The sequence below is a fragment of the Manis javanica genome, chromosome 8, assembly GCF_040802235.1.
Source record: "Manis javanica isolate MJ-LG chromosome 8, MJ_LKY, whole genome shotgun sequence".
In the NCBI taxonomy this organism is placed as follows: Eukaryota; Metazoa; Chordata; class Mammalia; order Pholidota; family Manidae; genus Manis; species Manis javanica.
This window is the reverse complement of record NC_133163.1, coordinates 88,864,588-88,884,695: the sequence shown is the minus strand read 5'-3', so window position 1 is coordinate 88,884,695 and position 20,108 is coordinate 88,864,588. Positions and strand designations below refer to the sequence as shown.

The 20,108-nt window shown below is 36.3% G+C and overlaps 2 protein-coding genes and 1 pseudogene across 4 annotated transcripts in view; 2 read left to right on the top strand and 1 right to left on the bottom strand.

Annotated features, from left to right (window-relative positions):
- Positions 1–1,995: 1,995 nt before the first annotated feature.
- FAM98B (family with sequence similarity 98 member B) overlaps positions 1,996–20,108 on the bottom strand; it is a 41,247-nt gene continuing 23,134 nt past the window's right edge. For all 3 annotated transcript variants that reach the window (XM_017660206.3, XM_073211604.1, XM_073211602.1), the window contains exons 7-8: positions 5,862–6,029; positions 1,996–3,741 (exon numbers count right to left, since the gene is read on the bottom strand). In XM_017660206.3, coding sequence (XP_017515695.2) covers positions 3,376–3,741; positions 5,862–6,029 — 534 coding nt within the window. In that variant the 3' untranslated portion in view covers positions 1,996–3,375. The remainder of the gene's footprint in view (positions 3,742–5,861; positions 6,030–20,108) is intronic.
- Positions 7,419–8,906, top strand: LOC118972449 (uncharacterized protein C18orf63-like). The gene is given in 3 exon segments (XM_073212264.1): positions 7,419–8,228; positions 8,230–8,306; positions 8,309–8,906. Coding segments are annotated over 3 exon segments (534 nt in total). The 5' UTR covers positions 7,419–8,040; the 3' UTR covers positions 8,578–8,906.
- Positions 9,618–12,945, top strand: LOC140843058 (uncharacterized protein C18orf63 pseudogene; annotated as a pseudogene).

The following is a 20,108-nucleotide window of genomic DNA, read 5'->3' as shown; positions in this document are numbered from 1 at the left end:
CATTCACAAACCTTTGTTGGGTTCTCATTCCTTCTTTTGACACAAACACAAGTAATGAAATATTTTCGGTTTAAAATGTTTTTTCAACAAAACAAAAAGGCTACCTACTGTATAGAAAAGTTTTGTAAATCATGTATCTGAAAAAGGACTAATATCCAAAATATATAAAGAACTCAAAAAACTGATTAAAAAATGGACCTGAATAGACACTTTTCCAAAGACAACAAACAGATGGTCAACAGATACACAAAAAGATGCTCAACATTACTAATCATCAGGGAAATCCTAATCAAAACTGTAATGAAATACCACCTCACACAAATCAGAATAGCTAATATCAGTAAGACAAGAAATAGTAAGTGTTGGCAAAGATGTGGATAAAAGCGAACCCTCATGTGTTGCTGCTGGAAAGCAATATAGAGGTTTCTCAAAAAACTAAAAATAGAAATACCATACAACCCAGTAATTCCACTTATGGGAACTTACCCAAAGAAAACAAAATCACTAATCTGAAAAGATATATGCACACCTATGTTCACTGCAGCATTATTTACAATAGCCAATATATGGAAACAACCTAAATGTCCATTGGTAGGTGAATGTTGATAAATATGTGGTACATATATGCAATGGAATGTTACTCAGCCATAAAAAAGAATGAAATCCTGCCATTTGTGACAACATGCACCTAGAGGGTATTATGCTAAGTGAAATAAGTCTAACAACAGAGAAGGACAAATAATACCGTTTGATTTTGCTTATATGTGGAATCTAAAAAAAACAAATGAACAAACAAAACTGAAGAGACTCATAACACACACACACACACACACATTTTTTTTCTGTTTAATAAGGCAAGGTTTCCCTGATCTTCAGAAAACAAGGGAGTAAGTTGAAAGAAAACACCTGATCCCTTCATTTGCTGAGAGCTTAGATGTAACAGTGTGGTGATTATGTATGGATGGGACATGTATTCTTTCTATGGTCCAGATAAGAGGTCAATTACTTCTATAACCCAGTAAGTCCCAGTAAATTCATGTCTATATGTGTTATTAGCTACCACAGGCTAGACCAAGGCAGGGAGAAGAAAAAAGGGAAGAAAAATGAGACAACAGAAAAAAATAAAATTTGACAAACAGACAAAAAAGAATGAAGACAAGGCACATAAAAATGTGTTAGATTTTAGGAAGCAGTGAAATGCCATTCAACACATTCTACATCTGTATTGGACTCAATTTATAAAACATTTTCACATTGTGGCCTTTCATATTGAAGCCCCAAACTGCCTTGCTGCTATTCTAAATATTGCTCAGCATACTCAACTACAAAAGAAATTTTTATGAAGAGAATCATGAAAATCCTGCCTTAAAGGAAAGAATAAGATATTAGAGTCTAGACCACTCAGTTTTTCATCTAAGCTTATGGAAATGTGTAAACAGTAGTGGTTCCAGCTCCAGCATGAGTGATTCCAGAAGTGTGCTAAACTTGGGTAAGACTGACAGTGAGTACAGTGGACAATCCAACAGCACTCCTATGAACGTACAAAGAAATCTTACAGAAACTGATAAACTAATGTTCCTGTCATTATCTGACATAAACCATTAGTGACAAAAGAAATTCAAAGTAGTTATAAACCCCTTCTGTATCAGATTAAAAGCTCCTGAAAAGAAATGAAGCAGAAATGTAAGGGTTTTAGATTAACATTTTCTATTTTAACCAGTAACTCTCTTGAAATATTTTTTTCCAGTGGTCTTTGCTTGTCTTTTCAAAAATTAATTTTTTTCAGAGTTCATAGCTACTGAAAAAATGTTTTAATTATGGAAAGCCTTTTTCTTCAATTATCACGTAAAATTAAGTCTCTTCATTAAATGTAAACACATTAAAAATAAACCTAAGTTTACAAATGACTGAAAAAATTCATTTTCCTATCCTAAACAAATTTATTTGAAGGGTTACCTTGAAAAATATGTGGCCAAGACTATAGAAAACACAGTATTTACTTTTAAAGTTTTAATATTAGATTTCACCACACAGTTGACTGTAAAACAAAACAAAATGACACTAAAACTGCCAAATATCAAATACTATTTGCCCACTAGTACTCAGTTTTCTATCTGTTGAGTCGGGCAGATCACAGAAGTTGTTATGTACAGGTATTGATCAGGAGCTGATGTTAGGATACAGATTTTTAAAGTGGGAATGGAAAATTTTGTGCGGACTTTTTCTCTCTACACTAACAGAAAAATTAAATTGGCCCACCAATTAAACCATTCACAATAGGCCCTCTATAAATTCTCAGTGAATTGAACTGGTACTTAGGTCTTTCTGAAACAACCTGAGAAAGGTACAAGTGTCATATTCATCATTTGACAAATGAGAGACAAGTCAATCCTTGAGAGCTATGGTCATTTGAGCCCACAACACCCCTGGGCTACTGCCATAATTCTAATTCACAGCTCCTGACCCCCAAGCTGGTGACTGCTACAGCCCCCAGACCACAGGCAACTATTCCCTACCCCTGTGTTTCTCGGGTCAAGCTGTGAGTTGGAACTACACGCCTTGGCCCTACTTCTGACCTACTGAAACTGGAAATTGCGGCCCTAACCTACATGACACAGCCCAACCTGCCTATTAATATTCAGATACCTAAGGTGACAGCACAAATGACAAAGAAACCAGTTTATAGGAATATTTTTCACAACAGGCAAAATTAGTATACATCTTTGCCCCTTTAGAGTAATTCTGACCTTAACCTTTAAGTTTGTTTTCTCAAATAAAATCACATATTTCAAATCCAGTTGGAAAATAAAATATATGTAACAAAAAGTAGTCTTGGGCTTCAATTAATAGAACTTTAGTGGAAACTTGGCCAGAGAACGCCTCTGTTACAAAAAAAACAAGTCATGACAAGTAACTATTGAGCACAACTTTCCCTATTTTGTAAAGTTGAATTAACAAACACAAAACAGGAATACAGATGAGGCAACAGTCTATATTCCTTTCTATTACGTGTGGAGCAATTTATGTGTCTCAAAGCTGAATAAAATACAGGTAACAATCTAAATTCAATTGTGACATAAAATACTTTCCAAGTTTGATGGTAATAAATATTTACATTTTTAAAAATAATTTTTGCTCATTTTTTTGTTTCTTAAAAAGACATGTTCAAGCGTACACAGAATATGGAAAAATCACCACTTGATTTAAGAGATCCAATGGTAGTATAAAAACAATGCTCTTACATATTAACCCGATTCAAGAATGATATCTGAGACTCTAACACGGTGTTTACTTCAAAGATGCCATTCAAGTATGTTATTTAGAATGTTACGCCTAATGTATCTATCAAGAAGTACTGAGATCTAATTTTGTTAGTTAATATCTTCTATATCCACCACCACCTCCTCCATATGGATCTCCATAACCTCTACCCCCATAGCCTCCTCTTCCCCCATGGCCCCCTCTCCCACCGTATTCTCCCCTACCTGAGAAACCTCCTCTACCACCCCCACTTGCTCCCCATCCTCCTCCTCCTCCCCCACCACCACCTCCCCAACCACCTCCACCCCCCCAGCCACCTCTTCCACCTCCACCACCTCCTCTACCACCACCTCCGCCTCCACCTCCCCAACCACCCCTTCCACCGCCTTCTTGTCTCTTTTGCCAAGGGGGCATTTCAGGGGGTGGTGGTTCAATTTCATTCGGCCGTCCTCCCCTGTCAGGCACCCTTCCCATCAGCACCTGTGTGAAGAAACATTTTCTTTCAGTTTCTAGTATTTTAAAAGTTATAATTTACATAAAGGAATCAGGTGATATTGAAGTTATTGTTCCAATAAAGAAACAGAAGCCAAATACTTAAGGACGTGAAAGTATCAACATGGCAGTATGAATTAATATTGAAATTATAAATGTGAAGTATAACAAATTCCTCACAATGTGGTACTATTCTTAAACAATCCAGGGAAATATTTCTGAAACTTACGGGTTTGTTTACTTTCTCTTCTTTAAATTCATTAATAAATTCTATAACTGTAGTATGCACACTAATTTTTTAGTGTAATATTTTACATATATATATAAACTAAATATCCTCTGCTAATTAATATCCATTTATACAACTCTGGACTTTCCATTGCCATTGATTTGGTAATGAATTACCCAGTGAAAGAATTGTATTTCTAAGCACATTTTATTTCAATAAAGCATGAATTGTATATGATGGCATGTGGATGTAATGAGGTCAGAGATGAGTATGACTATAATCCAAGATATCATTGCAGAGAGAATCAAGAGCTCTCAATGAAATATTCCTTTCTTAGGAGAACCTTAAGCTAACTTTCAATGATACTAGTTAGCACATTGTTAGAAAATAGACTTGACAAACCTCCTTAACCATGCTTTACAATACTTTGAAGGATAAACCAGAGAAAAGTTTGGTTTAAGTGCCCAACTATCTGTAGAAAGGTGCTATTTTACATGCCTATGAACAGGGAAATATGGACAGTGGTGAGCAGGGTATCCCCCACCTAACATTTCCAAGAGGCAGCCAACAACTTCCTGCTAATCTCTTTCAGGAAAGAAGGTAAAACAGTATCTGCCTCAACCAAAATGAACTATGAATCAGTTGGGTTCAACTTCCCCTGATTCTCTATTCAGAACCCTGTTTTAGTAATTTATGTCATAAATGAAAGACAAAAAGTACAATATCCTCACTGTGGGGCAATGTTCAAAGTATGCAAACATTCTCTTAAAATCAGAATAATGTCCTAATTAGCAAATCCAAAAAATGGCTCTTCTTTTCTGTTATTCTCACTGGTCTTCCCACCAAACAGGCTATATTGGTGGGTATCTGGGGATGCTGCTCTGAGAACTGATCACAGATTGCCCTTAAATACTTAAGACTATAAATTACAAACTCAGAAAAGAGCTGGGAAATGTCTGTTAAAGAAGTAGAACTCTTGATCTGTCAAGACTAGATTATAACCTGATGCAAAATACTAAGCAATATATTTAAAGATAGAACACTTACAGAATACAGAGGAGGTTGATCAAAAATGTAAGCAGGAGGCACAAACACTGATGCCTAACTTAGTAATAATAAGCAAATTGACTTTATTAACAACCATCCCTATGGCCAAATATTCTATATCAAGGATACCTTTCTCACTGCACTGAGTGAGTAATGGTATTTTTAAATTACCCAAATCCCTTACTTGTGATTTTTGGCTCTTTTGAAATAATGTCTGCCGCCAGCTCTCTAATGAATGGATGTTACACGCCGGCTGAGCTGATAAGCACTCCAAACTAGTTTACCGTTGCTGTTTCTGTTCTAAAGTGAAAAATTCCCTCTTGGAGCCTATGTAAGACCAGTGTTAGAGAGGTGGATCCACACTCGGAATCAGGAAACAGAACCTCCAAGAGATTCGGTTAACCTGCCCAAGGCAATTCCTCCAAGTGATGAAGCCAGAATGTGAGCCCGGATTTGCATGACTCCCAAACACACACTCCACCTTTACACAAAGGGTATAAGGAATCTGTCAGCACCTGAAACAATTCCTACACATTTTTACGGACAAAAATGATAACATTTTTGGAGAGAAGGCAAGTAATTCTTGCTAAAGCTATTGACTAAAAACAATTCTTAATTTCTTTAATTTAGATAAAACTCTGGTTTCATTTATGAATACAGAAATTCAAACGTGCATGCAAAACATAACTAAGCCCAGATGAACTGAGCATCAGGACCACTCTCTTTCTTAGGAATTCACCAAGACATAGAAGAAAAATGAATTGAAATCTGTAAAAATATCAAATGTGGATATTATAAATTCACCATCCACTCTACTCAAAGGAAAACCAACCTTATTAATGGCACACACTGTCTTCTCTCGGCTGGAGCCACTACTTGTCCTAATGATCTTGGACAGATCTTCACGAGCAGCAAGTAGATGTGCCAATGTAATAGTTGTCTTGGGTGACAAAGCATAACGCTTAGGCTGGTAAATTCTTGCTATGTCATCTGTTTTTACCTAAGTGACAAAAGGTAAGGAAAAGAGAAACCATAGAACGTTTCAGTGAAAGTGCGATGGCAATTATAACCTTCAGAAAGAAAGAAAAAAAAAAGGAGATAATACATAAGCAAAGAAATAGAAAGAACCAAAAGTTTCAAATGCTTTACAATTTGTACATATAATGAAACAGAGCAACTGACACTAAAATACATAACTACCAGTAAAAACTGATTAAAAAAATTACACAAAACATTTCATTCATGTTAACATGAATGCCTAGAAACAAACAAAATGCCTAAAAGTGGCTTTCCCAAAAATACATACAAGATGTTTTTGAAGAAAACATTAGTAAATCTTATACAAACAAAAGGAAAACTTAAATACATGGAGAGAAATACCAAGTTTCTGGTTGGGGACATTGAGTATTGTCAGTTTTCACCCAAATTAGCTTATAGATTTTCTGTAATCCTACTGGAGTGGTTTTTGAAAGAATGGTTAAAAAAAAAGTCATCTGAAGTTAATTCAGAAACTAAATATGTAAGAACTAAAATTTTGAAAGAGAGTGAAACCAGATATTATTAGCAGCACAAAATTATCATTGTCTTAACAGTTAAAATTCATTGAGTACTTATTCAATGTGCCAGGATACTGTTCACTCAATAATCATTTCTTTAATCCTAAAAACATCCTCTTAGAGTGGCTGTTTTTATTATCCCCTTTTGCAGACAAGAAAAAAATTGAGGCTTAGAAAGCTTAAACAGTTTCCTCAAAATACAGAGAGAATTCCAGCTTTGCCCACTTACTAATCAAGGTCTACCTCACCTCTGAGCACAGGTGTACAGATAACAATATACTATAATAGTTCAGTTCAATTAAATGGAACCTGGGAGGAAAAAAATAGACTGATCAAACAAAATAGGAAATGGAGATTCAGAGCCCCTTAAATGTATAAATGCAATAGAATAATAGAAGTTGCATCAAAAATCAGAAAGAAAAATGATGGATTATTTTTAAATGGTACTGAAGTGAACTGTTTGTAAAAAATTATTAAAGTAAAACTAATAAAATAATAAAACTACTTGTAAAAACAAGAGCAATAATAATAATAACTATAATAAGACACACCATGTAACAAAGAGAATTCCAAATACAGTAAAAAATTCATGATTTAAGGTTTTATTTTAAATTGAAAAAGTTAACTATATTATAAAGATTAAAAGATTATAATTTCTTTACATCAGAAGACTTAGAACAAAATCAACAGATAACTAGGTAAAATATTTTCAACAAATAAAGCAACTAGCTGACTTCCTTCACATATAAAAACCTTAATCAAAAGGAAAATGGGAAGACCCTCAGGGGGAAAAAAAACAAAGATACAAGTAGAAATTTTAAAAAAGAGGAAATCCAAATGACTAATAAGCTTATGAAAAAAGTTCAACTTTACCACTAAAAACATATAAATCAAAACAATTTAGCCTTTTTTTAAACCATCAAGCTATCAATAAAATTGTTAATATTCTAAATATTAAATAAGCTGAAATGGGCAGGGGGCTTGGGGCATTGGGGGGGGAGCGTGGAGCCTGGCGTGGGGCATGAGGCACATGGGGCATGGGGCATGGACCTGGGTGGGGCATCAGCCATGGGGGGTGTGGAGCCTGCCGGGGGGCACGAGGCACATGGGGCATGGACCTGGGTGGGGCATTGGCCATGGGGGGTGTGGAGCCTGGCAGGGGGCATGGGGAGCATGGAGGTGGGCGAGGGTCCACAGGAACTCACCCACCAGAATCGCAGTGATGTACCAGTCAGGGTTCCAGACAGTTTTAAGAAATACAGCTGCTAGTGTTATCAAGTCACCCAAGTCAGAAGCTTGGGAATATGGACATCCTCAAAATTGGGTCTATCACCAAATTTACAAAAGAAGTGGAGAAGGGCTCATGGGAATCTGTTCCTGACTCTGCTGAAAGATATTTAAAGGGAAAATGAGTTAGAAGGCCTAATTGCTGAGATATTCAGTCGTTAGGAAAGTATGAATGATTCTAGGCAGCAGTCACTGTTCTTCATCACAATTCCAGATTTACACAAACTCTGTGCTGTCAGGATAATATTGAGTAATGGGATGGCAGATACTGAGATTAGGAGTACACAAATGAAGATGTGTAGACAACTGCTGTATTTGCACCAAGTTATTCTTGCATCACCTGTACCAGGAATATTGAGAAATTTGGGTAATGATGGCAATACCATTTTATACAGCTGGAAAACTTAATTCCTATATTGAAAAATATGGAGCTAGGGGGAGGCTCCACAAAGAGTAATTCCTGTAATTCTTCAAAACTGCCTTTCGTATTCACTCACAGCTAGACTTGCTCCAGCCTAGAATAAAACTGGCCATGTCTTAGTGAAAGGAAGAGAGTTTCTTTCTCAGATGGGAAAGCAAAGTGCTGTTGTATTAAACATCAATGTAACAGAAACTCAAGTTTGTTTAAGCATAGAAGCTTACACAGTCAGATTGCCACCACCTGAGCTAACAGAATTTGATATTTCTCAGAGTTTAGCATTTTGATACTACCCAGGATGCTGTCATTAAGGGACATTCGATTTTTTTGGGGGGGGGGGGGAGGTTATACATATTTATTCAAAACTACTGTAAACCACCTATAGTGTGCCCAGGACTGCATATAATGGATTGTTAAGGTTATTAACTGTCTATATGTTGATTTCCATTTTATATATTCTTTGTAACTAACTTTTAATCCCAATCTTGGCCAGTTACAGCAGGTACCCAGAATATTCCTGGGGCCTTCCTGACTGCCCACTTGGAGCATGCCTTTTTTTTTTCTTTTGTTATCATTAATTCTACAATTACATGAAGAACATTATGTTTACTAGGCTCTCCCATACCCCCAGTCCCCCCCCACAAACCCCATTACAGTCACTGTCCATCAGCATAGTAAGATGTTGTAGAATCACTACTTGTCTTCTCTGTGTTGCACAGCCCTCCCCTTTTCCCCACACCCCACATTACGCATGCTAATCATAATACCCCCTTTCCTCTTCCCCGCCCTTATCCCTCCTTACCCTCCCATTCTCCCCAGTCTCTTTCCCTTTGGTAACAACTGTTAGTCCCTTCTTGGGTTCTGTGATTCTGCTGCTGTTTTCTTACTTCAGTTTTTCCTTTGTTCTTATACTCCACAGATGAGTGAAATCATTTGGTATTTGTCTTTCTCCGCTTGGCTTATTTCACTGAGCATAATACCCTCTAGCTCCATCCATATTGTTGCAAATTGTAGGATTTCTTTTCTTCTTATGGCTGAATAATATTCCATTGTGTATATGTACCACATCTTCTTTATCCATTCATCTACTAATGGACACTGAGGTTGCTTCCATTTCTTGGCTATTCTAAATAGTGCAGCAATAAACATAGGGGTGCATCTGTCTTTTTCAAACTGGAGTGCTGCATTCTTAGGGTAAATTCCTAGAAGTGGAATTCCTGGGTCAAATGGTAAGTCTATTTTGAGCATTTTGAGGAACCTCCATACTGCTTTCCACAATGGTTGAACTAATTTACATTCCCACCAGCAGTGTAGGAGGGTTCCCCTTTCTCCACAACCTTGCCAACTGTTGTTGTTGTTTGTCTTTTGGATGGTAGCCATCCTTACTGGTGTGAGGTGATATCTCATTGTGGTTTTAATTTGCATTTCTCTGATAACTAGCGATGTGGAGCATCTTTTATGTGTCTATTGGCCATCTGAATTTCTTCTTTGGAGAACTGTCTGTTCAGCTCCTCTGACCATTTTTTAATTGGATTATTTGCTTTTTGTTTGTTGAGGTGCGTGAGCTCTTTATATATTTTGGATGTCAAGCTTTATTGGATCTGTCATTTATGAATATATTCTCCCATACTGTGGGACATTCGATTCTAAGCAGCTGGTGCTATGTTTTGCCAAGTATGAAAATGGGGCAAATAATAAGTATTCTTCACATCATACCCCCTGACTGTCCTTTTCACTTGTATGAAGATTTCCAGACACACTGGGATGACCTGTATGGCTTTAAACTTCCAGAAGATGATGGAAATATTAAAACATACTGCAGCATCTACATCAAAATGCTAGAAGGAAGGATCTTCACATACCCTCTCCAGCTGCATCAGCAGTCAGCCCATACAGTTCTTCCCAAGGGTAGACTTGGAAGATGCGTTGAAAAGTTTTCCTTCAGATTTAAAATCTAAGCTGCCCCACATATGTGGATTTCCCATAAAGATGACAACTAAACCATGCTACTATACACAGGACCTAATTAAGCCTCACATGCAGGCAAACAAAGTCAAGCCACCCAATCTGACCATTAAACAAATGTTCAGGTCCTCTCTGATTAAGGCCCCTTCCACAAGACCCACCCTGACTCAACCTCTCACACTGTGTTCAGTAGCCATGAGCCACAAGGTGGAGCTGCCCAAAGCCCCGTGTGTTCTCAGCTCTGCAGCTCCACCCCCGGTCCATTCAGAGCAGAAGGAAACTCGGGTCTGACAGGGCACCACCAGTAGCTCTGGGAGCACCAGGCCCAGCAGAAGAAACACTCAAGTTCAGGACACAGCCTTTAGCTCTCAAAATAATACTGCCCCTAAAGTCATACCAGTTTCCAAAAACTGGTCATTACAGGTAAACAAAAATATCTTAGAACCTGGCAACCTAAAAAGAAAACAGCATGTTGTTGCAGAATCTAAATTGTCTTCACTTAAAACTCGTGTGATCCAGAATAACAAACAGATTGAGCTGTAAAAAGAAGACCTAAGCATAACATTCAGATGAATGCTAGAAATTTGAATCAGAAGACATTCAGACCTCTCCAAGAAAAAAACACTGAGCCCTGTGAAAGTATGACAAAATGTTCCCCTTCTAACGGAAAACCATTGACCATGAGTTTAAATGAAAGTACACGACTATCTAGTCGTTTGGTATTTCAGATGTCAGCCAGCAATTTAGGTGTAATGAAGAGTGCTATTGATATCCAAGTAGGTGGAAAAGAAAATTCAGCAGACAGATATATAGCACAGATTTTAGGGAGAGGCCACAGTCCCCTCAAAGTGAAGAGACAACCACACATACCTGAATCAGACACAGAAACAGAAGATGCCCAACTACTGCAGAAACAATCAGCAAATGAAACCAAAGAAACTGGTGTGAGTGATCTCAGGCTGGGAATAAGCGGAACAACCCACAGGCCTAAAAGATACAAGACGTGAACATATCAAAACCCAAGACTCTCTTATCATCCCTAAAGTTTAGGATGTGGATGTGAAAGAAGAAATGTTCACCAGAAGAACTAGAGCTTTCAGTCATTTACCAAAATACTGGAGTAGAGATTTATGTGTTCAGCCACATTCATCAAGCATCTACTTTGTACCAGCAGTGGGCTCAGCACTGGACTACTGAAACGACAAGACTGCTGTTGGCCATGTCATCTGGTCCCCGGAAAACTCATCCTGAGTCCTGGCAGAGATGTAGGAGTATGTAAGTACTGAAGGAGATGTCAACACGAACCTTTTGGTCCACACTACAAATAAATTAACATATATAAAAAGAAACAGAAATGAGCTGCTCACCTAACTAGTATTCTGACTTTCAATCGTTTTTGATGTTTAATTTACAAAACATATAATTGTGTAAAAAAAAAACAAAAATCTACATTAATATTCCAGTGAAATAAAGACCCAGCAGAGAACCAAGTATAAGCTGACCTTTGGTTTTTTAATGTGATTTACTCTTTGTGCAACTTCACTAAACCATTGCAATTAAAGGCAAAAAATGAGGACAGCTCTACTTCAAAACTGTAAATACAATTCTTGCTCTTGAAATTGTGCCTGGTAATTAACTTACTATGGATCTTCCTTGTAAGCCTTTCTGTTGTTCAGAATTATCTCTATTTTATAATTATTTTACCATTTTGAAAGGCAAATACATCTGGCTTAAAGCCCATTTTGAGTGTGCCTTTCTCATACTAAAGCTAGTATGATAGACAATCAGTGGACTGCATTTTGTGAGCCTCTGGTAAAAATACTTGTTTATGAAAGTGCTGATAATAAAGGTATATACTTGGTCACCCAGTTGTCAGCAGCATGTACTCATCCTTGAAGCCAGTCTTCCCCTCTTCTCCATGTATTCCTAGGCCTTTCTGCTACTGTCCAGTAATCAGGCCATAGGTAATGAAGACTTATTATTATTAGACTAAGAAAAATAATTAAAAAGATAAATCTACTGCTTAAGTAATGTACATTATCTTCCAATTCTTTATATAAATAATCTGGCTAGCTCCTCCTCCGCTCTGTTAGTGTCTAAAACTTACAGGTTGTAGGATAGCATTTCATTCAGATAAGTGTTAACCTACACGGTGACTCCTGCTTATGTAAGGCACAGTCTATTTTCTGGTGTAAAGCAGGTTTATTTTTCATCTTAAAACATTCACTCCCAGTGAAAGTTCACCCCCAAAAATATATATACGCATAAATGTGTTTGTGTGTGTGTGTATGTGTGTGTGTGTATAAATATATATATATACACACGATTTACTATAGAGATACATAGATTGTTTATTCACTATTCTATGTTCAGAGAAGAGGTTCCAGACCAAATTGCTGTGTTCACATTCACTGGAGAAATCAATGAAGATTTTGGTTCATTTTGAAGCTTATAATTTTGGAAGCCAGGATGACTACAATTTTATTAGGGAAAGCTATATTTCCTTGTTTAAATATTTGATGATTTATATACATCGAGGACCACCCCCCCTACCTTGCCCCCAAATCATTCTCCACATTCCAGTTGTATGTTAGTTTTAAAACCATTATAATTTTAAAACCATTTAAGTAAAATAAATAAAATGATTTTATTTTAGGATTCTATATCCAAAATCCTAAAAGACCAGCCATTGCATTTGAAAACCTATGGCAATATGTCAAAATAAATGCTAAAAATCATTTTCATAGAAAAGTAAAAATGCTTCTGTTGCTTACTGTATTTGTCTCTTTTTATTATGTACTACTATAGTTATTTGTATTTGTTGCTCACTGTAGCAAATAGGCAAAAAATATGGGTTTGTCAATGATTTTTGACAAAAACCAAAAAATTTAGATTTTATTTGACTAACCAGTTTAATAATCATTTTTTGCTCTTTTTTTAAATTGTGTATCATCTAGTATTATGGTGGAACTGACAGTATATTGGGTATCTATTGATACTTACAAATGCTCAATATTTATAAATGTTTAAAGATATCATGGTCATTGTTTACTGATGCTTAAAATGTCAATGTTGTATCCTATGTCATATATTATTTTAAATTTAAAAAAGGTATTTCAAATATGTGTATTTTTCACATGTCAGAATGACTGTATACGTATGCAAAAGCTCAGATAAACTACCAATTCTTAAAAAAAAAAAAAAGCTGAAATGAAGAGAAAATCTAATTTACCCTACTGGTAGCAGTTTATATTCACACAAACTTTCTAGAAAACAATTTAGCCATGTGAATAAAGACCATTAGAAGTTATAATCTTTGATACAGAAAATTTTTATTCAGTACAAATAAAAATTATGTATGTTAACATTCCTGGTATAAGTTTATATAGGAAAAAAATGTATAAAATAAGAAAGTTAAGTAAATTATAGCACCACTATATGATTAAACATAATGCAGCCATAACAAGGATATGAAAGAAAATACTGTTACATGTGACAACATGGATGAACCTTGAAAACATTATGCAAAGGAACCCAGATACAAAAAAAGCCACATATTGTATGATCTTTATGTGGCATGTCCAGACAAGGCAAATCCAGAGAGACAGAGTAGATCACAGTAGCAGCTTCCACAGAAAGGAAGAAAGGGTACTGGGAATGACTACTAATGAATGTTTCTTTTTTGGGGTGATAGAAGTGTTCTGAAATCAGATAGTGGGAATGGTTACACAGCACAGAGAATATAGTAAAAAGCCCACTGAATTATACACTTTGAGATGGTGATTTTATCTCAAAAAAGAAGAAATACTTTAAAAATTAATTTTAAAAAGGATACTGAAATAGAGCTCTTAGAGATAAGGGACAATGTTCACAAGATCTTCAGTGAAAACAGCGAACTATAAAATTATACTCACAGTCTTATCTTAATACTGGCAAAATAACAGAAAAAAGAAACCAGATTAACCATACTAACAGATGATGAAATATGTATTTCCCAGGTATATATTTGGTCTTTACCCATAGTTCCTGAAAACACTTCAGAGCCTTAAAGATGAAATGGGTGACTTGGTATGTAAAATGAGATATTTTTATACCACATACAAGGGTATGGGCTGGAGGCTGAATCAGCCAATGGCCAATGATTTAGTCAAACATGACTATGCAATGAAGCCCTGACAAAAACCCATGAGAAGAGCATATCTCTCTCTCATGTCCTGCTCCTCTGTCAGATACAGCTTCTATGCTTAGGGAACCAGAAAGCTTCCACATACCACTAAGCCAGACCCCAAGCTCCATGAGGAGAGAAACTCCTTTATTTGGAATCTTGCCCTGTGCATCTATTCATCTGGTTGTTAACTTGTATCCTTTACAATATCCTTTATTAAACTGGTAAAACTGTTTTCCTGAGTTCTGTGGGCCATTCTAGCAAATTAGTCGAACCTAAGGAGGTAGTCATGGGAACCTCAAAACTGTAGCTGCTTGGTCATAACCATGGGTAACTGCCTGGGGCTTGCAACTAGCATCTTGAGTTGGGGGTGGAGGGAGGTCTTGTAGAAAAGAGCCCTTAACCCAGGGAATATGGTGCCGTTTCTGGGCAGATTGTGTCAGAACTAAGTTGAGTTCCAGAACACTGTGCTGGTCTTAGAGAATTGCTTGGTGTGCCTGGGAAGAAACCCCCCTCCACCACCAACTCCTGCCACAAACCACACACATACGCGCGCGCGCGCACACACACACACACACACACACACACACACACACACACACATTGGAAATGGGTCCAAGAACCCAAAAGGAGTTGTACTGTTGTATGGAAAAGGCACAAGGATGTAATGCTACCAAACTCATTTTACAACAACAGGATTACCCTGATACCAAAACTAGACAAAGACACTACAAAAAAAAAAAAGAAAGAAAGAAAGAAAGAAAAGGAAATTAAAGCCAATATACATGAAGAACACAGATACAAAAATCCTCAACAAAATATTAGCAAACCAAATTTAACGATACATTAAAAGGATCACACAACATGATCAAATGGGATTTATTCCAGGGACACAAGGATGGATCAATATCCACAAATCAATGGGATACATTAACAAAAGAAAGGATAAAAATCATATTATCATAATAGGTGCAGAAAGAGCATCTGACAAAATTCAACATCTATTTATGATAAAGGCTCTTAACAAACCATGTATAGAGGGAATGTACTTCAACCTAATAAAGACCATGTATAGCAAACCCACAGCTAATATCATACTCAGTGGTAAAAAACTGAAAGCTTTCCTGCAAGATCAGGAGAAAGACAAGAGTGTCCACTCTCACCACTCTTTCAACATGCTAGTGGAATTACTACTGCCAGCAAATGGGCAAGTTAAAGAAATAAAAGGCATCCAAATTGGTAAGGAAGCAGGAAAACTCACTATTTGCAGATGACATAATACTACATACAAAAACCTAAAGACTCCATCAAAAAGCTATTATAACTAAGAAATGAATTCAGTGAAGGTGCAGGATACAAAACATACAAATCTGTTGTTTCTACACACTAATAAACTATCAGAAAGAGAAATTAAGAAAACAATCCCATCTACAACTTCATCAAAAAGAATAGTATGCCTAGGAATAAATTTAATCAAGGAGGTGAAAGAACTGTACTCTGAAAAATATAACATTGAAAAAAGATACTGAAAATGACACAAATAAATGGAAATATATATACCATGCTCATGGATTGGAATTAATAGTATTAAAATGGCCATACTACACAGAACAATCCATACATTCAATGTAATCCCTATCAAAACATCAAAGGAATTTTTCACAGAACTAGAACAAATAATCCTAAAATTTGTATGGAACCATAAAAGACTCCCAACAGCCAAAGCAATTTTGAGAGAGAGAACAAAGCTGGCAGTATATTACTGGATTTTAAACTGTACTACAAAGCTAGAGTAATCAAAACAGTATGGTACTGGCACAAACACAGACATATAGATCAATGGAATAGAATACAGACAGCCCAGAAATAAACCCACACTTCTACAGTCAATTAATCTATGAAAAGAAGGCAAGAATATACAATGGGAAAAAGACAAGTCTCTTTTAAAAAATGGTACTGTTAAAACTGACAGATACATGCAATGACAGAATGAAACTGGACCACTTTCTTACACAGAATAAAAAATAAGCTCAAAATGGATTAAAAACTTAAATATTAAGAATTAAAACCATAAGACTCCTAGAAGAAAACCTAGGCAGCAAACACTTTGACATCAGTCTTAGCAATATTTTTATGGATATGTCTCCTTGGACAAGGACAACAAAAGGGAAAATAAGCTAATAGGCCTACATCAAATAAAATAGCTTTTGCACAGCAAAGGAAACCATCAACAAAATGAAAAGGCAGTCTATTTAATGGGAGAAGATATTTGCAAATGATAAAAACCAATAAGGGGATAACATCCAAAATATATACATATCAAAAAATATTTTAAAAAACCCAATCCAATTGAAAAATAGGCAAAGGACTTGAATAGACATTTCTCAAAGGCATACAGATGGCCAACAGGCACATGAAAAGATACTTAACCTCACTAATCATCAGGAAATTCAAATCAATGCAATCTTACCTCACACCTGTCAGAATGACTAGTATCAAAAAAGACAAGAAATAACAAATATTGGGTAGGATGTGGACAAAAGGGAACTCTTGTGCACTACTGGTGGGAATGTAAATTACCACAGCCACTACGGAAAACTGCATGGAGGTTCCTTAAAAAATTAAAAATAGAACTACTGTATGACCTAGCAATACCACTTCTGGGTATTTATCTATCCAAAGAAAACAAAAACACTAATTCAAAAGACACATTTACCTCTGTGTTTGTCATAGCATTATTTACAATAGCCAAGATATGGAAGCAACTTAAGTGTCCATTAATAAATGAATAGGATAAAGATGTGGTATATATACAATGGAATATTATTCATCCATTAAAAAAGAAACAAAATCTTTCCATTTGGAACACATAGATAGACCTAAGGGTATTATGCTAAGTGAAACAATACAAAGACAAATACTGTATGATTCCATTTACATATGGAATTTAAAAAACAAAACATCCAACAAACAAAACAAAACAGAAACAGACTCATAGAAACAAAGAACAAACTGGTAATTGCCAGAGGGAAGGGGGAAGGGGAAAGGACAAGACAGGTGAAGGGGATTAAGATGTACAATCTTCCAGTTATAAAACAAATAAAAAGAGGATGTAATGTTCAGGATGGGGAATATATTCAATAATTTTATAAAAATTACATATGGTGACAGATGAGAACTAAACTTATTATGGTGATACTTCATAATGCTTATAAATACCAATTATCATGTTAGACACCTAAAACTAATGTAATACTGTATGTCAATTATATATCAATAAAAAAAAGTTCTCTGAAATAGATTTCACCAGCAACCTTGATCTAATCACTCTTAAATTTTCTGTATGTCTGCCAGGTGTTTGGAAGGAGATTCTATGTACAATATGTAAAGGAGTATTTCTAGGTAAATGAGAGAGACAGAATACACTAAATTTTAAAAAGGTACATATATACTACAACAAAGAGAATGAAAAAGAGAGATACAGATAAGAAAGGAACCAACATCCCAGAAAATGAAATCTGGAGCCAGAAATAGGGGTTAACTCTGTCTATTATTCAATAGTTGATTCCTCTAACCCCAGTAACATGCTGCCACTTTTCCTACACTGGCCAAAGGAAAAAAAAGCATACAGCAAAAATAAGGTTTCTTCTGAAAAAAAAATGAGCAGCTACAGAGCTGACTTCTGCAAGTCAGCATTAGGAATTTCCATGGCACAGCAGCCATCCTCAAAGTCCAACATCAACAGTCCCAATTTCTAAGTGTAGTTCCCAGGCAGCTTTTCAGTGTCTTGCTCCTAAATACGGAGAAGCAAAGACCATAATGCCCCCAGTGAGGCACCAAAAGAAATTAACATAAATTACCCTTTAGGAAACAGATCTAATTGGAGGCACAAACATTTTTTTTTTAATTTCCATCCTCGTTCAAGAAGATAAGCACATCAAAGCAAAAAACTATGAAGAATTTCTGGGAATTTTAAAAGCAATTTTGAGAGAGAGAACAAAGCTGGCAGTATATTACTGGATTTTAAACTGTACTACAAAGCTAGAGTAATCAAAACAGTAACAAAAGGGCAGAAATTAATAAAGAAAAATTTTAAAGCTAAGAGTACAAATTGAAAGGTCTACCTACTGCTTAGCACAATGAATGAAAAAACACTCAGGCTAAGACATATTGTAAAATTTCAGAACTCCAAGGATGGAGAAAAGAGCTCAAAAACTTCCATAGAAAAATAAATGATTATCCAAAAGGATAAAGAATATAATTAGGTTTCTTAACAGCAGCACTAAATTTTCAAAAAGAATGAAACAAGGCTTTTAATATTCTTAAAGACATGAATCTAAAGCCTGCAATGGCAATAAGTACATATCTTTCAATAATCACCCTAAATGTAAATGGCCTGAATATTCTTAAAAATATTTTCACCCTAGAATTTTATATGTACCTAAAGTATGACTCAAATATGACAAGAGAATAAATATTTTCAGAATGCAAAGATTTTCGAAAATCACCACATAATCTATTTGTCAAGTTATTTGTGGATTTACTATAGATAATGAGGAACTGAGCAATGAAAGAGGTGGCCATGGGATCCAGGAATAGTGGGGTAGCCAGGATAGCTACAGATTGCAACAGGAGGATATGAACTTTTGGGAAGGAAAGTATACAGAAAATGGAGGGCTCATTAGAACATCTGATTTTTAAAACATATTTAAAAGGAAGAAAAAAAACAGCAACAGCATATGATAGAGAAAAAATCCAATTAGAAGGAAGATGTGACACCTGGCAAACTGAATAATGGCCCTCCCAAACGTGTCCACATCCTAATCTTTGGGCCCTATGGACAGGCTACCTTTCAGATGCAGATGTGATTAAGTTAAGGATCTTGAGATGGAAGGCTTGTCCTGGACTAGCTGCATGGGCCCAGTGTAATCGCGAGGATACTTATAAGACAGGAGAAGGCAAGGTAACCATGGAAGCAGAAAGACAAAGACAAACTAGAAGATCCCACACTACTAGTAGGTTTTGAAGATGGAGAATGAGGTCAAGAGCCAAGGTACGTAGGTGGCAGCTGGGAGCTAGGAAGTACAAGGAAACAGATTCTCCCCTGAAGTGTCTGGAAGGAATGAAGGAATGCAACCCTGATAATATCTTCATTTTAGGACTTCTGATCTCTAGAACTGTGAGAGAATAAAAGTGTATCATTTAAGCCAGTAAGTTTGGGTAATTTGTTACAGCAGCCATAGGAAAACAGTAAGACACCCTGTACAGAGACATACATAAGAGCCAAGACAACTGAAGAACACCAGCAGTCAGTCAGCAGAAGCCAGACATGTGAGAACATCATCTTGGACATTCTGGCCCAGAACAGCCACCAGCTGAATGAAGCTGCAACAGTGGCCTCAGCTGGTAGAACATGAGGCAGAAGAACTCCCTAGTTAATCCAAAGAGTGTAAAGTCACATCTGAGAGTGAAAGGCACCACAGTTACCCTCCCACCTGAAACAACTACAACAGTGGACAACCAATATGAACCAGTGATTCGCAGACACTGACATCAAGGAACACAGGACAGTGATCCTTGAAACAGAAACAAATGAGCTGAGCCCTATAATTGTCTCAGCTTACTACTGCCTGAAGAATTTCTAGACTGTAACACAGGGGATCCCAGACAAAGCCTGGGTACAGAGTA